Source organism: Boeremia exigua, assembly GCF_020726555.1.
Source record: "Boeremia exigua strain MPI-SDFR-AT-0100 chromosome Unknown C7974scaffold_4, whole genome shotgun sequence".
NCBI classification, from domain to species: Eukaryota; Fungi; Ascomycota; class Dothideomycetes; order Pleosporales; family Didymellaceae; genus Boeremia; species Boeremia exigua.
Window position 1 is genome coordinate 1,359,063 of NW_025763521.1, and position 13,447 is coordinate 1,372,509.

The 13,447-nt window shown below is 52.4% G+C and overlaps 4 protein-coding genes across 4 annotated transcripts; 1 reads left to right on the forward strand and 3 right to left on the reverse strand.

Moving 5' to 3' along the window:
* Window positions 1-74: 74 nt before the first annotated feature.
* C7974DRAFT_149480 (uncharacterized protein) lies at window positions 75-1,694 on the forward strand. The gene is made up of 3 exons (XM_046135751.1): window positions 75-252; window positions 339-1,283; window positions 1,329-1,694. The coding sequence occupies exons 1-3, from the start codon at window positions 244-246 to the stop codon at window positions 1,608-1,610; spliced, it is 1,236 nt and encodes a 411-aa protein (XP_045999099.1). The 5' UTR covers window positions 75-243; the 3' UTR covers window positions 1,611-1,694.
* A 308-nt stretch (window positions 1,695-2,002) lies between these two features.
* Window positions 2,003-2,970, reverse strand: C7974DRAFT_451047 (uncharacterized protein; the record flags this gene model as incomplete). The annotated part of the gene is made up of 2 exons (XM_046145769.1): window positions 2,003-2,472; window positions 2,934-2,970. 2 exons carry the CDS (start codon window positions 2,968-2,970, stop codon window positions 2,003-2,005), a joined length of 507 nt encoding a protein of 168 aa, XP_045999100.1.
* A 449-nt stretch (window positions 2,971-3,419) lies between these two features.
* Window positions 3,420-8,070, reverse strand: C7974DRAFT_432690 (ankyrin repeat domain-containing protein; the record flags this gene model as incomplete). Its single annotated transcript, XM_046144870.1, has 7 exons — window positions 3,420-3,851; window positions 3,897-4,354; window positions 5,006-6,011; window positions 6,054-6,450; window positions 7,041-7,131; window positions 7,188-7,308; window positions 7,429-8,070. 7 exons carry the CDS (start codon window positions 8,068-8,070, stop codon window positions 3,420-3,422), a joined length of 3,147 nt encoding a protein of 1,048 aa, XP_045999101.1.
* A 951-nt stretch (window positions 8,071-9,021) lies between these two features.
* On the reverse strand, window positions 9,022-13,295 carry C7974DRAFT_462271 (uncharacterized protein). The gene is made up of 3 exons (XM_046146195.1): window positions 10,957-13,295; window positions 10,501-10,903; window positions 9,022-10,450 (listed from the first exon to the last, which is right to left on the reverse strand). Exons 1-3 carry the CDS (start codon window positions 13,150-13,152, stop codon window positions 9,318-9,320), a joined length of 3,732 nt encoding a protein of 1,243 aa, XP_045999102.1. The 5' UTR covers window positions 13,153-13,295; the 3' UTR covers window positions 9,022-9,317.
* Between the last annotated feature and the right edge of the window lie 152 nt (window positions 13,296-13,447).

Below are 13,447 nucleotides of genomic sequence, written 5' to 3' on the forward strand. Positions count from 1 at the left end.
CCACCCGCCCACGCACATCCGGCAGTGACGTAGCGTTTCTGGGTAAGTGCGCAGCAAGCGACGATGAAAGCGATCATGTTACGCGTCGTTCTCTTGTCGTTCGTGCCTGCCAAGATCGGGCTTTATCTATCTGCTGCCCTCCTGCTTCTCTCCTCATTCACAGCCTTACAAAATCAAGCCGTTGAAGTTGATCGTAGCCGTTACCACCGTTGAACCTCTAGTAATACGCCCACGAACAGAAATATGCAGGCGGTATGTTGTCCCTTACATCAGCCTCGTCGCATGCACTGGATATCGTCGTCACGAGTTGTACGTCGAATATGAGTTGATCGTTCCAGGCACACCACGCGCTGATCGATCCTCTGATCGAGCCACAGCCGAGCGAAGAGACCGGACTAAACTCACACTTCCGTTCGTCTTTTGCGCCGATACACGATGGCCCCATCACTCCACCCGGATCTGCCGGACTACCCAAGGACGGATCGGTGAAGATGAACCCGCTGGGAAGCAACCCTTACGTCCCGTCCCACCACACCGGCAGCTCGGTCGGAACCAACCCTTTCATCTCCTCTCAACACACCGGCAGCTCGGCCAACACCAACCCGTACCGCCGATCGAGGGCGTCGTCTGAGGCCAAGGCTCCCTCTGCTACAGTGTCGCAGATTGGCCAGACCACGCCAAGATCGAGCAGGTATGAGTACCCGTCCCCTCCGCAGTCTGCAAGCCCCCGCAAGCAGCACTTCCCCGACCACCGTGCGACCGCCTTCGGGTCCATGAACGAGAGCCGACCGCGCCGATCCAGCCAGCCATCATCGTCCTGGCCACAGTCGCACCACGTATCCGGACGCAGCCGCGGAGGGTCCCTGAACCACGGAGAGAGCTCTCCCCTAGACACGATCCGCAAAGAGACCAAGACTGCGCACCGTGCTCACCATCTTAGGAAAAAGAACTTCCAGGGCGCGGATATCATCGACCGGCTCGACAAGTCTGGCGTGTCGCGCTACCACCACGAGGGTCCGTACGATGCCGCCAGCCTCGCGCGCAACCGGGACAAGAAGTTCAGCCCCGTCGCCGCCGTGCAGGAGTCGAACGAGGAAGCACTGAGAGCCACGCCGCGAGAGAACATCAAGGATGCCCTCGAGAGGCACCGTCCGCTAGAGGGCGTCGCAACTGTCCCCCCGGGCATGACTGACAGGTTCGGCCGTGTCTACAACTACGAGGAAGGCACCGACATGCAGCGCGACCCCCTCAACCACGGCGACTACAAGCGCATCCCCGGCGTGGTAAGTCTCATCGCCACTGCTCTCATTCCACACTAACAGATCTAGGTATACCACCCCGACGACCTCAAAGGCAAAGGCGAGCCCTCGTACACCATCGAGAAACAGCTCAAAGACCACAAGCGGCTCGGCGCCCGCGGCACCGAAATGACGCCCCGCCGCCACAGCAAGAGCGTCGGCCACCTCGACGCCCCCGGCGCCATGCCCGCGGAGAACCCCTTTGAGGCCGGCGCGTCGTCGGGTGTCGGGCGCAGCAACTCGGGTCTTGGTAGTGCGCTGAAGAAGCGCTTTGGCAGTATTCGCCGCCGCAAGAACGATGTCGATGCGTAGGAGGTGTTGATGCGGAAGGCGGTTGATTCGGAGTATTAGCGTGTTGTAGGATAGTTTGCGTGAGGGGGGAGTTGGCGGGTTTTTTGGGTTTTTGGTGGAGTGGGTGCTGGGGTCCTTGGGAGACGGGACTGAGAGGATGCGGATGTGGGAAGGGGGCTGGGTAATGAATTATGACTTTACTTTACTTGACTTTTTATCTTTGTTTGTGTGCCAATGTGTGGGGGTTTGAAGTGAGATGTCAGCGTGTAAGACGCGTGATGAGGCACTGTCAAGGTTGTTGAAGGGTTCGGGTTCTGGTGAGGGTCTTGTGAGTGGTTCTTTAGTGCTCTGGTTTGTGAGTAGATGGTTGGCAAGCACGTGTATTTGCTTTTCTGTCTTCACGTCTTTATGTACTAGCTCCTCGGGCTGAGTGGCTGAGTGGGTGAGTGGGTGGGAGATGTGGGAGGTGTGGGAGGTGTGGCGGTGACCTTAGCGAAGCACAGCAGCGTTGTCTGCGTTGCCTTGCCCTTCTTCTTCTTCTTCTTCTTCTTCTTCTTCTTCTTCTTCTTCTTCTTCTTCTTCTTCTTCGGCTTCGGCTTCGGCTTCGACTCATCTTGAGCACTCGTTTCGACAGGTGGGGCCCTCTCCTTCGAGGAAATTGTAGTCGCCGCGCTTGGTTGTGGTTGCGCGGGAGGGTCGTTCTCCTGGGATGGAGTCTCGTGCGTGCCTGCGGCCCAAACACTCTCCCTCTCCCAGTCTATGTCTTCCTCGAAGGAAGTCAGAGGAGGCCTGGAGAAGTCGGCGTCATAGTTGGCAAGGCAGATTCCGTTGTATATAGCGATGGGTGCTGGAATAGGACGTAGCTGTGTAGGTAGATAGGTACCTAGGTTGGTATGTAGGTAGGTATGTGAGTTGGCTTCTAGTCGTTGATGTTGATATCCTATAATGCGCTATCCTATACTATGCTGTCCTATGCTGTACTGTGCTGTTGCTGTGCTGTGCTATGTTGTGCTGTGCTATGTTGTGCTGTGCTATGTTGTGCTGTTTCTGTTTTAGTGCTGTTTTTTGTGCTATATCATCTTATTGTGCTGTAGCTGTGCTGTAGCTATACTATACTATAATGTGCTGAGAAATGCAGTGCAGTGCCGTGCTATTCTATATAATGCTACTACTCTAGAGTGCAGGGCATAGTAGTTTAGGATGCTATGCTGTGTAGGGCGCTGTTAACTTAACTAGGGTTTAGACTATACTAGGCTGTATTTAGAGAGCTATAGGAAGCGTAGGAAACGTAGGGAGATTATGTGGCAGTACTGTCAGTGACTGCAGAGAGGTTGGTGGGTATACCGCGATTCGAGGTGAGACGGGAGGGATGGGGAGGCATGGGGGCACATAGTATCACGTATAATGTCCACCAATCACGAGTGAAAATGGGTTTGTAGACCGTTCGCGGCTCTGGGTCTTGTAGGAGGTGGTAGGTTGAAGCTACTACAAGGTCTGCATCAGCGACTGTCCGCGGGCATTTATTGCACTTGCATATGGCGATGAATCAGCACACTAGTGGCCCACTGCTTATATATTGGGGAAGGGGTGTGTTTGTGATGGTCAAGTTGGTAATAAATTCACCTCAGGTGACCAGGAGTGAATAGATGGACACCGCTAGCTGCGTGACCTCTGCTATCGTTTGGAGACACAGAGACTTGATGTTTGTGCCCACGAGGCTTTTGAGACTCAATGGCTTGTAAAGTAGAGCTTGGTCAGTGTACGTCAACTTAGCACGAGTATTGGAGTCGGTGATGGTAATCGAATCCAGAGCTGAAGTAGAGATAACCTTCATTCTATAGAGTTGTAATGATGATTTTCCACCCAGGGAACCCTTGTTGCACCCCAGCTCTCTAGTAGCGTTACAATATCAGTATAGTCCCAGTGTAAAGCCGCCTGAAGTGCATTACCATATAATCCACCCTGTGCGTTAACGTGAGCACCTTTTTCTAACAGTAGTACTACGATCTCCTCTTTTCCACAATATGAAGCCGCCTGGAGTGCGTTGCCATATTCTCCGCCCTGCGCGTTGATATCAGCGCCCTTTTCTAGTAGAAACTCTACGAACTTTTTACTACCAAGGCATGCTATAGCCGCCTGGAGTGCATTACCGTAGTAGCCACCCTGCGCATTAATATCGGCGCCTTTCTCTAACAGCAGTATAAAAGTTTCTTTGTGGAGTCCTGCTAAAGCTGCTTGGAGTGCGTTGCCATAGTGGCCACACTGCGCGTTAACGTCAGCGCCTTGCTCCAATAGCAATTCCACAACCTTCTTATTCTTGTAGTATTTTGAAGCTGCTTGGAGTGCATTGCCGTAATAGCCGCCCTGCGCGTTAACGTTAACGTTGGCGCCTTTCTCTAGCAGCAGTATAACAGTCTCTTGATGACCTCCTGCTAAAGCCACTTGGAGTGCGTCACCACTGTAACCATCATAATCCCCCGCTTTGGCGCCTTTCTCTAACAGCAATTTAACCACCTCATTGTGGCCTTCTGCTGAAGCTAAGAAAAGTGCGTCGCTATATGAGCGACTTTGCGCGTCAATGTCGGTAGCGTTCTCTGTTAGTAGCCTAACCACCTCTTCGTAGCCTCCTGCTGAAGCTGCCTGAAGTGCATTGCTGTACTCTCCACATTGTGCGTTAACATTGGCGCCTTTCCTGAGTAGAATTATGGCAATCTCTTGATAGCCTTCCCTTAAAGCAGCTTGAAGGGCGTTGCTGTACTCTCCACCTTGCGCGTTAACGTTGGCGCTGTTCTCTAGTAGCAACATGACAGTCTCTTTGTAGCCGTTGCTTGCAGCAGCTTGAAGAGCATTACCGACGTTTATATCAACACCGTTTTTGAGGAGGATACTGACCAACACTGTGTGTCCATCTTCCGCTGCAATAGAAAGCGGAGTTTTACCATCTTTATCCTTGCTATTGATATTGATAACTCCTGCAGCGAACAATGACTTCGCAGACACTTCCCATGCGTTCTTGGAAGCCCACCACAACACAGTCCTGTCTTCTACGTCTTGAGATTCGATGTCGAATTTTCCCGAATCTATGGAAAACGCAAGGACTCTGTCGTTTCCAAGCTCTATCGCATTCCAAAGGAATTCTTTTGAAGTTGAGTAAGCAAAGTCAGGGCCTGCATTGCAATCGGATGACTTGTGATGAAACCATTCGTCGTCTACTGCCGCAACAGTGATACTCTCAGCTCTCTTCACATCATTGGACCCCAAAAATACTTCAAGTATGTCCTGGTTACTTTGAGCAACCGCCGCAAAAAGAGGACAACCAAAACGCTCATTCTCCACGTCCAGGCAGTGACTAACTGGATCAAGGAGTTTTGCGAGTTCCGGGGCATTCTTCTCGGCCAGTAAATACAAGAGAGTACCCTGTCCTGTCCGTCTGCAACTCTGGTCCCGCATAAAGAGATTGTCGAGCTTGACCCATCGAAGCAGTGGGAAGTTCTCAAGAAAGTCTGTTTGAGAAATGCCTCCGCATTGCGCCGCTTTATCCGCGTGATACAATACGTTGTGCACAGCATACTCGAGGAAAGGAAATGCTTGCGTCGCTGATTCGCGCAGGTACGCTGCCGGTTGCGACGAAGCTTCGGGAAGATCATTAGGGATTTTCAAAGGCGTAGCGATATCCACTCTCAGTTGATTGAGGCAGCATTGCTTCAATCGTTCGTGGCTCTGGCCCTGGAAGTTGTCTCCGTACTCAGGCCAGATCTCGCCAAGACCGTTTTCTTTGAGCAGGAAGTCTCTGATCGACTCGTGGATGAACTGGATGCTTCGATTTGTGGATACAGTGGCCTCGGCGAGACCCTTACATGAATTGAGAATGAACCGCTGGATTACTTCCTCGGTAAACTCCTCAGGGTCCCTTGCTGTAACTGCATCTGGTTCAATACCTGAAAGAATGGCGTAATACAATTGCTCCGGACTAAGTGGTTGCCTCGCAAAAAGTATGAATTGGATACTCAAGATTAACTCGTCCTTGTTGTGTGTATCTCGCGTTAAGATGTCGCGGATCAAGTCGTTCAAGTCACCAGGGATCTCCCGTACTTTTTGTCGGAGCTTATGGATCTGCCCACGGTCTGACTCCTTGTTCAGGATGTTAACTACGAGAACTACCCACATGAAGACTCCTGATGCCTTCTCTTGCAACTCAGCTCGGACCTGCTGAGCTATTTTACTTTTTCCAATGTGGAGTTCGGCCTCGATGTAGTTCGTGATGTCTTGTGAGTGCTCTTCTTGTCGCTCTAATACTAGCTCCAGTCCATTGCGGATCGTGATAAACGGATAATGTCTGCTTGAGAAGCAGACCTGAAAGTGAACGCCCCGTGAGTGAGCAAGACCGCCAACGCGCTCGAGGAAGTGGATCATGCCTCGAATCTGCGCTTCGTCACACTCGTCAAGCGCATCGATGAAGCACACCACTGAAGAATCTCCTAGGCTCAATATAGCCGTCTCTAAGAGTGTTTGTAGCGAATCGACTGTCCACGGGTGATTTTCGCTGATTTTTGCTGTTGGTGGAGCAAGCGAATCGAAAACTCCCTGAAGCGCAGGAAGACTACTAAGAAGTTGCAGTAATAGCGACCGATATGTACCTGCCGTAGACTTCTCTAAGTCTTGGCCCCGTGCGTTGAAGAAGAAAGAGAGTGTTATGCGATTGATCATCATCTTGCGAGCGTTGGCCAAGGCAAACTTCATCAGGGTCGATTTTCCTGTCCCAGCCTTGCCTTTGATCCACATGAAGCCATGATGTTCCTTGAACATGTGTGCATCGTTCCACTGGCAATACCGATCGTTCTCCAAAAGCCATTTGCATGTCCTAGCGTGGGCAGTCTTGATGGTCATTTGACGGGCGTCAATCTGTACGAAGTCCAATGACTTTAGATAGCATCGTCTTTGTTCCTCTCTCATTTCCTTCTCCTTTCTCCGGCGTTGCTCATTCTCTTCCCGGAGGTCAGTTTCCTTTTCAAGGTCTCCCTGGGTTCGATCTCGGTAGAGAATAGAGTCTATGATTGTAAGAAAAGGTTACCCATCTAGAAGGTCAAGGCTACATACTTTCAGAGTCAGCAGAGATTCAGTGGGATATACTACACCCAGGCACATCCGACCAGCCATTTGGCAAGATGTGGCATCCGATAAGAAGTCGCTTTCTTATCAGGATGAACGGAGTTATCCAGTGTACCTTGCTGGCTGCGACAAGAAGAGGTCGGAATCCTACAAGTGTGCTGAGTGATCAGGCAGCACTTATAGGATTTAACTCACTTTGTTTGCGGCCAATAAGCCGTTGAAATACGACTGAATTACTCCGTTCATGCGTATACACTCGGACAAGGAAAAGCTGACAAGAGTATTCTTCGCTAGTCGGACGTGCCTGGCTGCAGTATCTATTCGAAAAGGCAAGTAGCTTACCCTGCAGGGACGATCTTTTTATAATCTAGGATGCTGGGCTTTCTTCGCTTAGAGATACCGCGATTAGGAGATGGCGACTGAAGGGACCGTTCTATCATCATATCAGCCTGGACGCATCATCTGTAGTAAAACGACCGCTGAACTGACTGTTTGCGCTGTTCATAGCATCCTCCGCTCGGCGTGTCTTCGTTACGTCTGCTGCTGGGATCACTAATAGCAGCTCTTTCGTATACGCTGCAGCCGTTCCTGCTGCATATGGCTGCCACCGCTTGTTTTTGTGAGAGTCTGCGTAGTCGCAAACGCCACGGATGACGAGGCATGGGAAACTGTTCATCAGGCCGGCAGCCTCCATCTCGAAGCAGAGTATGCCACCTAGATCAGCACTAACCCTTTGTCTTTCTCTAGCACTTCTCATAACCTGATTGCCTGACGCGATGGTCCCATAATGTACAACGATCTCTTGCTCCCGCACCTGGCGGTGCACTATGTATGTGTTGTCGCACTCATCGCATGTTCGCCCTCCTACGTGGTCGTACGTTGAGTTGAACAGAGCGTCTGGGCCGGCCTTGATACGCCCAAAACCTGCCAGAATCTCAAGTCGAGAAAGGTGGTCCTGCAGCGTCCCTCTGCGTCTCATATATCTCGCCTGCAAGATTGAGACCGCACTTAGCAAGATTGTAGGTGGGGCATTAAGGGACCCAGTTCGCTCGAATCCACTAGGCGTAGCCTTGCCAAAGTCGTATTGCACTACCCCACCATGTGTTGCGTGCGGGCTGCTCACTACCACATCTCCAAGTCGTATATCAGCATCCTCGCTAGGCACACCTCCTCCTATGCCTACCATAAGTCCAAAACGTATGTACGTGAAGGAAGATCGCATCAGGGAGGCTGCAGTGGCAGCGGAGCCTGTCCCTGTTTGGCCGCTGGGTAGGCAGGCGACTACAACATTGTGATCGCCTATGCTACCGCAGGTATAGATGTTGGTGTCATGGGCTTCGCATGGTAATGTGTCGTGCTCTTCGTCGAGCATCTCCTGCGCAGCTGCCAGCTCGACCGGCAGTGCGCACACCCATCCTACGGTGTAATCTTCGCGGCGTAGCCGGCGTGGCATGGCATTTGGGGCGTTCACGAGGGAAAAAACCGGACAAAATGACTTTTGAAAGATGGTTTTAGGGAGAGGACGTAGGTACCTAGACAGGCGCTGAGCGCGGTCCGGCGGCAAGAGCAACAGTTGCTGACACCCAGCCTCAGCCTCGCGGCAAGTGTTGCAACCCGTTGCATCCTTAGCTCTGCAAGAACCCCTGCAAGACCATGTGAGCTATGTCGAAAGCGGGAGCCAATTCCGTGCAAGCGAGTGTGTTGACAAATTGCATATTGATTCAGAGTCGTGTTGTTGCGACTGTGTGGGTGTCCACGGCATGGGCTGAGAACCGTGGAAGGGTAACACACCCAGGCACGTCCGATTAGCCACTTGGTACTTTTGTAGTTTCCAAACCATCACTACCGTAGTCAATAAGCCGCGAAAATACAATTGAATAACTTCATTTATCGTCCTTGCCTAACACTGCGTTTTACTAAGTGGCTAATGGGGCGTGTTGAGTGCAGTACGGCACGTGACTTGGCACCTTGATGCGGTGCGTCTGCCTGAAGAACATACAGTGTGCAGGTCTGTAGCTATACAGTAGCTGCCGAATTTACGTCAGGCAGGATTAAGTTGTCTCGATACGTAGCAGTGCCAAATTAATAGATCAGACTCACGCTCTCCGCTTCACTTGACGTCGCTGCAAGAACACCACCGCTTGTTGGCGAAACGCAACAAAGAAGTATAGGATATACAATAATACACCCAGAGACATCTAACGAACTACTCAGCATATTTGTAGGAGCCAAGTCGTGCTTATCGTAGCCAAAAAGTCGCACAAACATAGCTGAATAACTCCGTTTAGGCGCACACGGGAGTGGCTGGTTGCTTTCAGGTGACCGACAGAGTATGTTATAGTATTATACAGACTATGTACCCCGCTCTCCTCCCTCCCAAGCACGTCTCTGGTAATAATATCAATGAATGAGATCCAACAACAGCGACACCACCAATGCACGTCTTATCCGTCTCCGTTGAACAAGACAGAACAAATCAAAGCACCACAGCGCCGCGCAGAGCAACCAAAACACCACCCATAAGGAGCCATGCAAAGCCCAAGATCCCAAACAGCCACCCCCCCTCATGACCTCAATCATCTCACATGATCTTAATTGTCTCACATAACCTCCATTACCTCACATGAAACTCATCTTAACCTCCTTCTCCTGCCCGAAATCATCCTCAAACTCATCCGCCCAGGCATTATACCCCGGATTTGCCGCCGGCATCGTCGTCGCGCTGCGCAGCGGCGGCCGCCCAGGCGCATCATTGGTCTGCGACTCCCAACTAACGGCCGACGGCGCAGGCGGCGGCGAGTCCCAAGTCTCCTTGCGCACGGCGTCGGGCGAGCCCCAGGTGTCCTTGCGTACGGCTTCGGGCGAGTCCCATGCGGACCGCTCGGGAGCGGACTGTGTGGGTGGCGAGCGCGGGGCGCTCTTGGGCGCGGAGTTGAACGAGGTGTCGAAGGTCATGGAGACGGTTCCTGCGCCGGGGTCGTCGAATTCGTCGTACTCGTCGTAGTCTTTGGTGCCGCTTGTGCCGTTGCTGAATTGCGAGCCGGGCGGGAGGCGGACGGCGGGGGTGAGGGCGCCGGTGCTGTTGGCTTTGCCGCTGTTGGTTGCGGCGTTGAGGCTGTCGTTGAAGCTCTGTGTTTGGCGCAGCCCGGTGTATGGACCTGTGGTTGTTGGTGATGCGACGGAGATGTCGATTTTCATCGGTGGTAGTGTGCTCTTAATTTCCTTGATCTCGAATGCGTCGGCCTCGTAGCCGTTATACGGTTTGTCCGCGCTTTCGGCTGCGAGCGCAGCGACCTCTTTGCGGATCGCATCAATATCGAACATGACGGGGTTCTCAGCGATGGTCGCGGTATCGGCGGTTTTGTCGATGGGCACGTGTGCTTGCGAGTTCTTGTCGTAGACTTCCCAGTCCTTCTTGTCGCCCTTCTTCTTGCGCCACCAGGAGAGTTTGCCGCCCTTCTTCTCCTTCTCGACGTTCTTCTTTTCCAACTCACGACGCGCGGCTTCGATCTCGTCGATTAGCTCGCGCTGTCGCTGCTCGTGGTTTTCTGGGTCTGGGTCCTCGATTTCAACGAACTCATCGGACTCGACGAGCCATCCAGCTTCACGGAGCAGTTTGGGCATTGCCGTACGGTAGGCCATATGACCTGGTACCATCTCGGTAACGTTCATGTTCTCAATTGTGGGGAGTTCAACAGGTGCGAGACCCGCAACGCGGGCGACACCACCGCCGGTTGCACGAAAGAGGTAGCCTGTTGGACAAGTCAGATAATCGCCAAACACACAGGACAGGAGAGCATACCTAAGATCCAGTCATTGGTAGCATACCCATTGACGAATCGCCCAGGTACAACACTACGGATCTTGATGTATTCTTCCGTGTTTGCAACGATAGGTGTGCCGAATAGATATACGTCTTGCACCAACCCAAAAGCACCACGGGCTTGGAGTTCCCTCAGAGCGGCGTAGATAACTCGGGCCCCGAGTGAGAAACCGACTAGAGTGATCGGTCTTGTTCCGAGGTTGCGGTCAATGATCGAGTCTGCAAGAATGAGACCAGCCATGTCGGCTCGCGCTTGCGAGACAGACCAAGGGTTATCGATGAGGTAGGATAGCTTTGTGAGGGCGAGAGGAAGGGTCATGGCGGACATGAGTGCGGTCAGAAGCGTGCTGCCTAAGACTTGTTGGAGACCTTGAGTGAGTGCCTGTGTGTGGTCAGTAATTTGAACGGTGTCTACAGAATGAAAGCGTTACAAACCTCAGTAGCAAGGATGTTGATGGTGTCACCCATACTCCTAAGCATCTCTGGCTCCCAGAGAACTGAATAGATATCTCCCATGATTGGATCCACAGTACTATACGGCAGACGAACGTCATCAGCTTTGCCGCTCATCCAACCAGCCAAGGTAATAATGAGGTTGGTTCTCTTGTTGTTGTGCAGCGGACGGTACTCGAATGTCTTCACAGCACCGGTTCGCCTATTCATGGCACGAACACCAACTGTACCGCCAGTCGTTACAGCAATACTAGTGATGACCGCTGTTCCACCAGCACCAGCAAGGAAAGTACCAGTTCCCGCGACACCAATGGTTGTGAAGCCAGCAGCTAGACCTGCACCGATGACAGGAGCGAGAAGGCCAGCTGACAAACCAATGACCAGACCACCACCAACTGTCGCAAGGCCCATGAAAGCCAGACGCTTGCGCAGCGCTCGTTTTCGTCGTGTCTCCATGTGGTCATCTTCGTTCCAGTTTTCTTTGTTTGCTTCTTCTTGTATTTCCAAGGCATCTGTCACGCGTTTCTCGAACCGGCTGATCTCAAGCCAATCCACACTGAGATACTTGCCAACAACTTGGAATAGCTCTCGCGATCGCGAATCATAGACTGAGTCTGCGACAAGAAGAAGGAAAAGATCGCACAGCACGGTCCACCGGAGATCGATATCGAGGTTCTTGCTATCAAGGAGCTGTGACGGTGTCGTGGGTTCGGGGTATTCGTAGTCGTCATCTTCGTGCGCTTCGTAGGGTGGGGGTGGCGGTGATGCTAGTGAGTCGTTTAGACTTGTAGATGAAGCGTTCTTCGACTTCTCGTCGTGCCCTTCTGGACGTGGTGAAGAGATTGATGGACGGGCTGAGCCCGACTCTTCCTTCTCCTTCGAATCCTCGGCCACCTTCGCAGCAGGATTTTTCACTCGCGCATTCTGCATCAATGCTGGTGTCAAATCTGCAGGGATCACACCGTGCTCTGTGAGTTGCTCGATCATGACCTGTTCGGAAGTATTAATATCCATGTGCCCATACAGCCTGACCATCATTTTCTGCGACCACATCTTGGTTGTATCGGTCTGCATATCGAGCGCCTTCTTGATCTGGCGGCTTTTCTTTTCGATGATCTTGTCGAACTTGCGCTCCATTACGATCATGGCAAGGCGCACCAAGCCAACATATGCTACACGCTGGCCCTCTGTGAGAAGGTTCTTGGTGGCTTGCATCTGCATGAGCGGATCGCGCACAGCCTCATCCTCGTCGTGTAGCGCAGTTGTCTTCTCTTTGAAAAGATAGGCAGTGTTGTCATCCATACTCGTTTGAGAACATGCATCGTCGTCGACGATAACCCTGGTGTAGCCCTTTGCAGCGCCTCCGACATTTCCGTAACCACGCATGTCTTTCAACTCTTCAGGATTTTCCTTCGCAATCAACCGGTTATTGTCATCGTACATGTCATACTGCGCATAGGCGGGCATGGTCTGCCAGCCGCCATCGTCATCTTCCTTTTCTTCCTCCGCATTCGGTTGCGTAACGATATTCTGGTAAGAGTACTCGTTGATAGGGCTCTGTTTGCGGTGTGGTTCCACAGGCTTGTCGAGTTTGTTGGAAATAGTTGCTACGTTCGAGGTGGACTCGCTCGATGCAGTGTCCTTGTTGTCCGATGAAACGTTCTCGGGCTTCTCTGAGTGCTCAATCTTTGAGACATTCTCTGGAACGTTCGTCTGTGTTGTTGGCACGGTAACATTTTCTGACACGTCGTTTTTCGACTCCTTCAGCTCCTTGCTCTCCTCTTCTTGCGTGACCTCAACCTCGTCCACCCTAACGTGTCCATTGACGGTTGCTGACGCAGCTTGCGCATGGCTTGCCTCTGCTGCCTCCGCTGCTTCCGCTGCCTCAGCTGCCTTCCTCTCTTTAACGCGCTCCACTATGTCCTCTACTGCCTTCTCTGCCTCGACCTTGCTCTGCGGCTTTGCTGCTATGTCGACCTGACTCGCGACCTCTGGCTTCTCCGCTATCGCATCTTTAAAATCTTCCTCGTCTGAGCTGTCCTCTACAGGCGTCTTTGGCCTGCGCTTCCTGATCGGCAACCCAAAGTCGTCATATTCAATCTCGGGCTTCGCTTCTGCAGGAGCAATATGCGCGCCCGCGGTCTCGGTAGGGGGCAGCGAGGGAGTGTCGCTAGCCATATTGGGGTGCTACGGTCGGTACATCTGATCGCTTTTCTCGACGTTTGAAAATTGGGGGCGCGAGACTATAAGGGCATGTTGCGTTTCCGGGTATGTACAGTGGTGGTGCCCGCCCTCCGGCCATGCGTTTCGAATGCGGAGTGCTTCGGGAATGCCCATGTAAGTACGGACACGGACGCCGCACACGTAAATGCCCACGAGCCCTCTAATTGGCTAGACTCGCCGGCACTTCCTCGGCGACCGTTCATTTTTTGAATGCGGCAGCCTCCAATGCCCGCGAACGAACACCTCCATA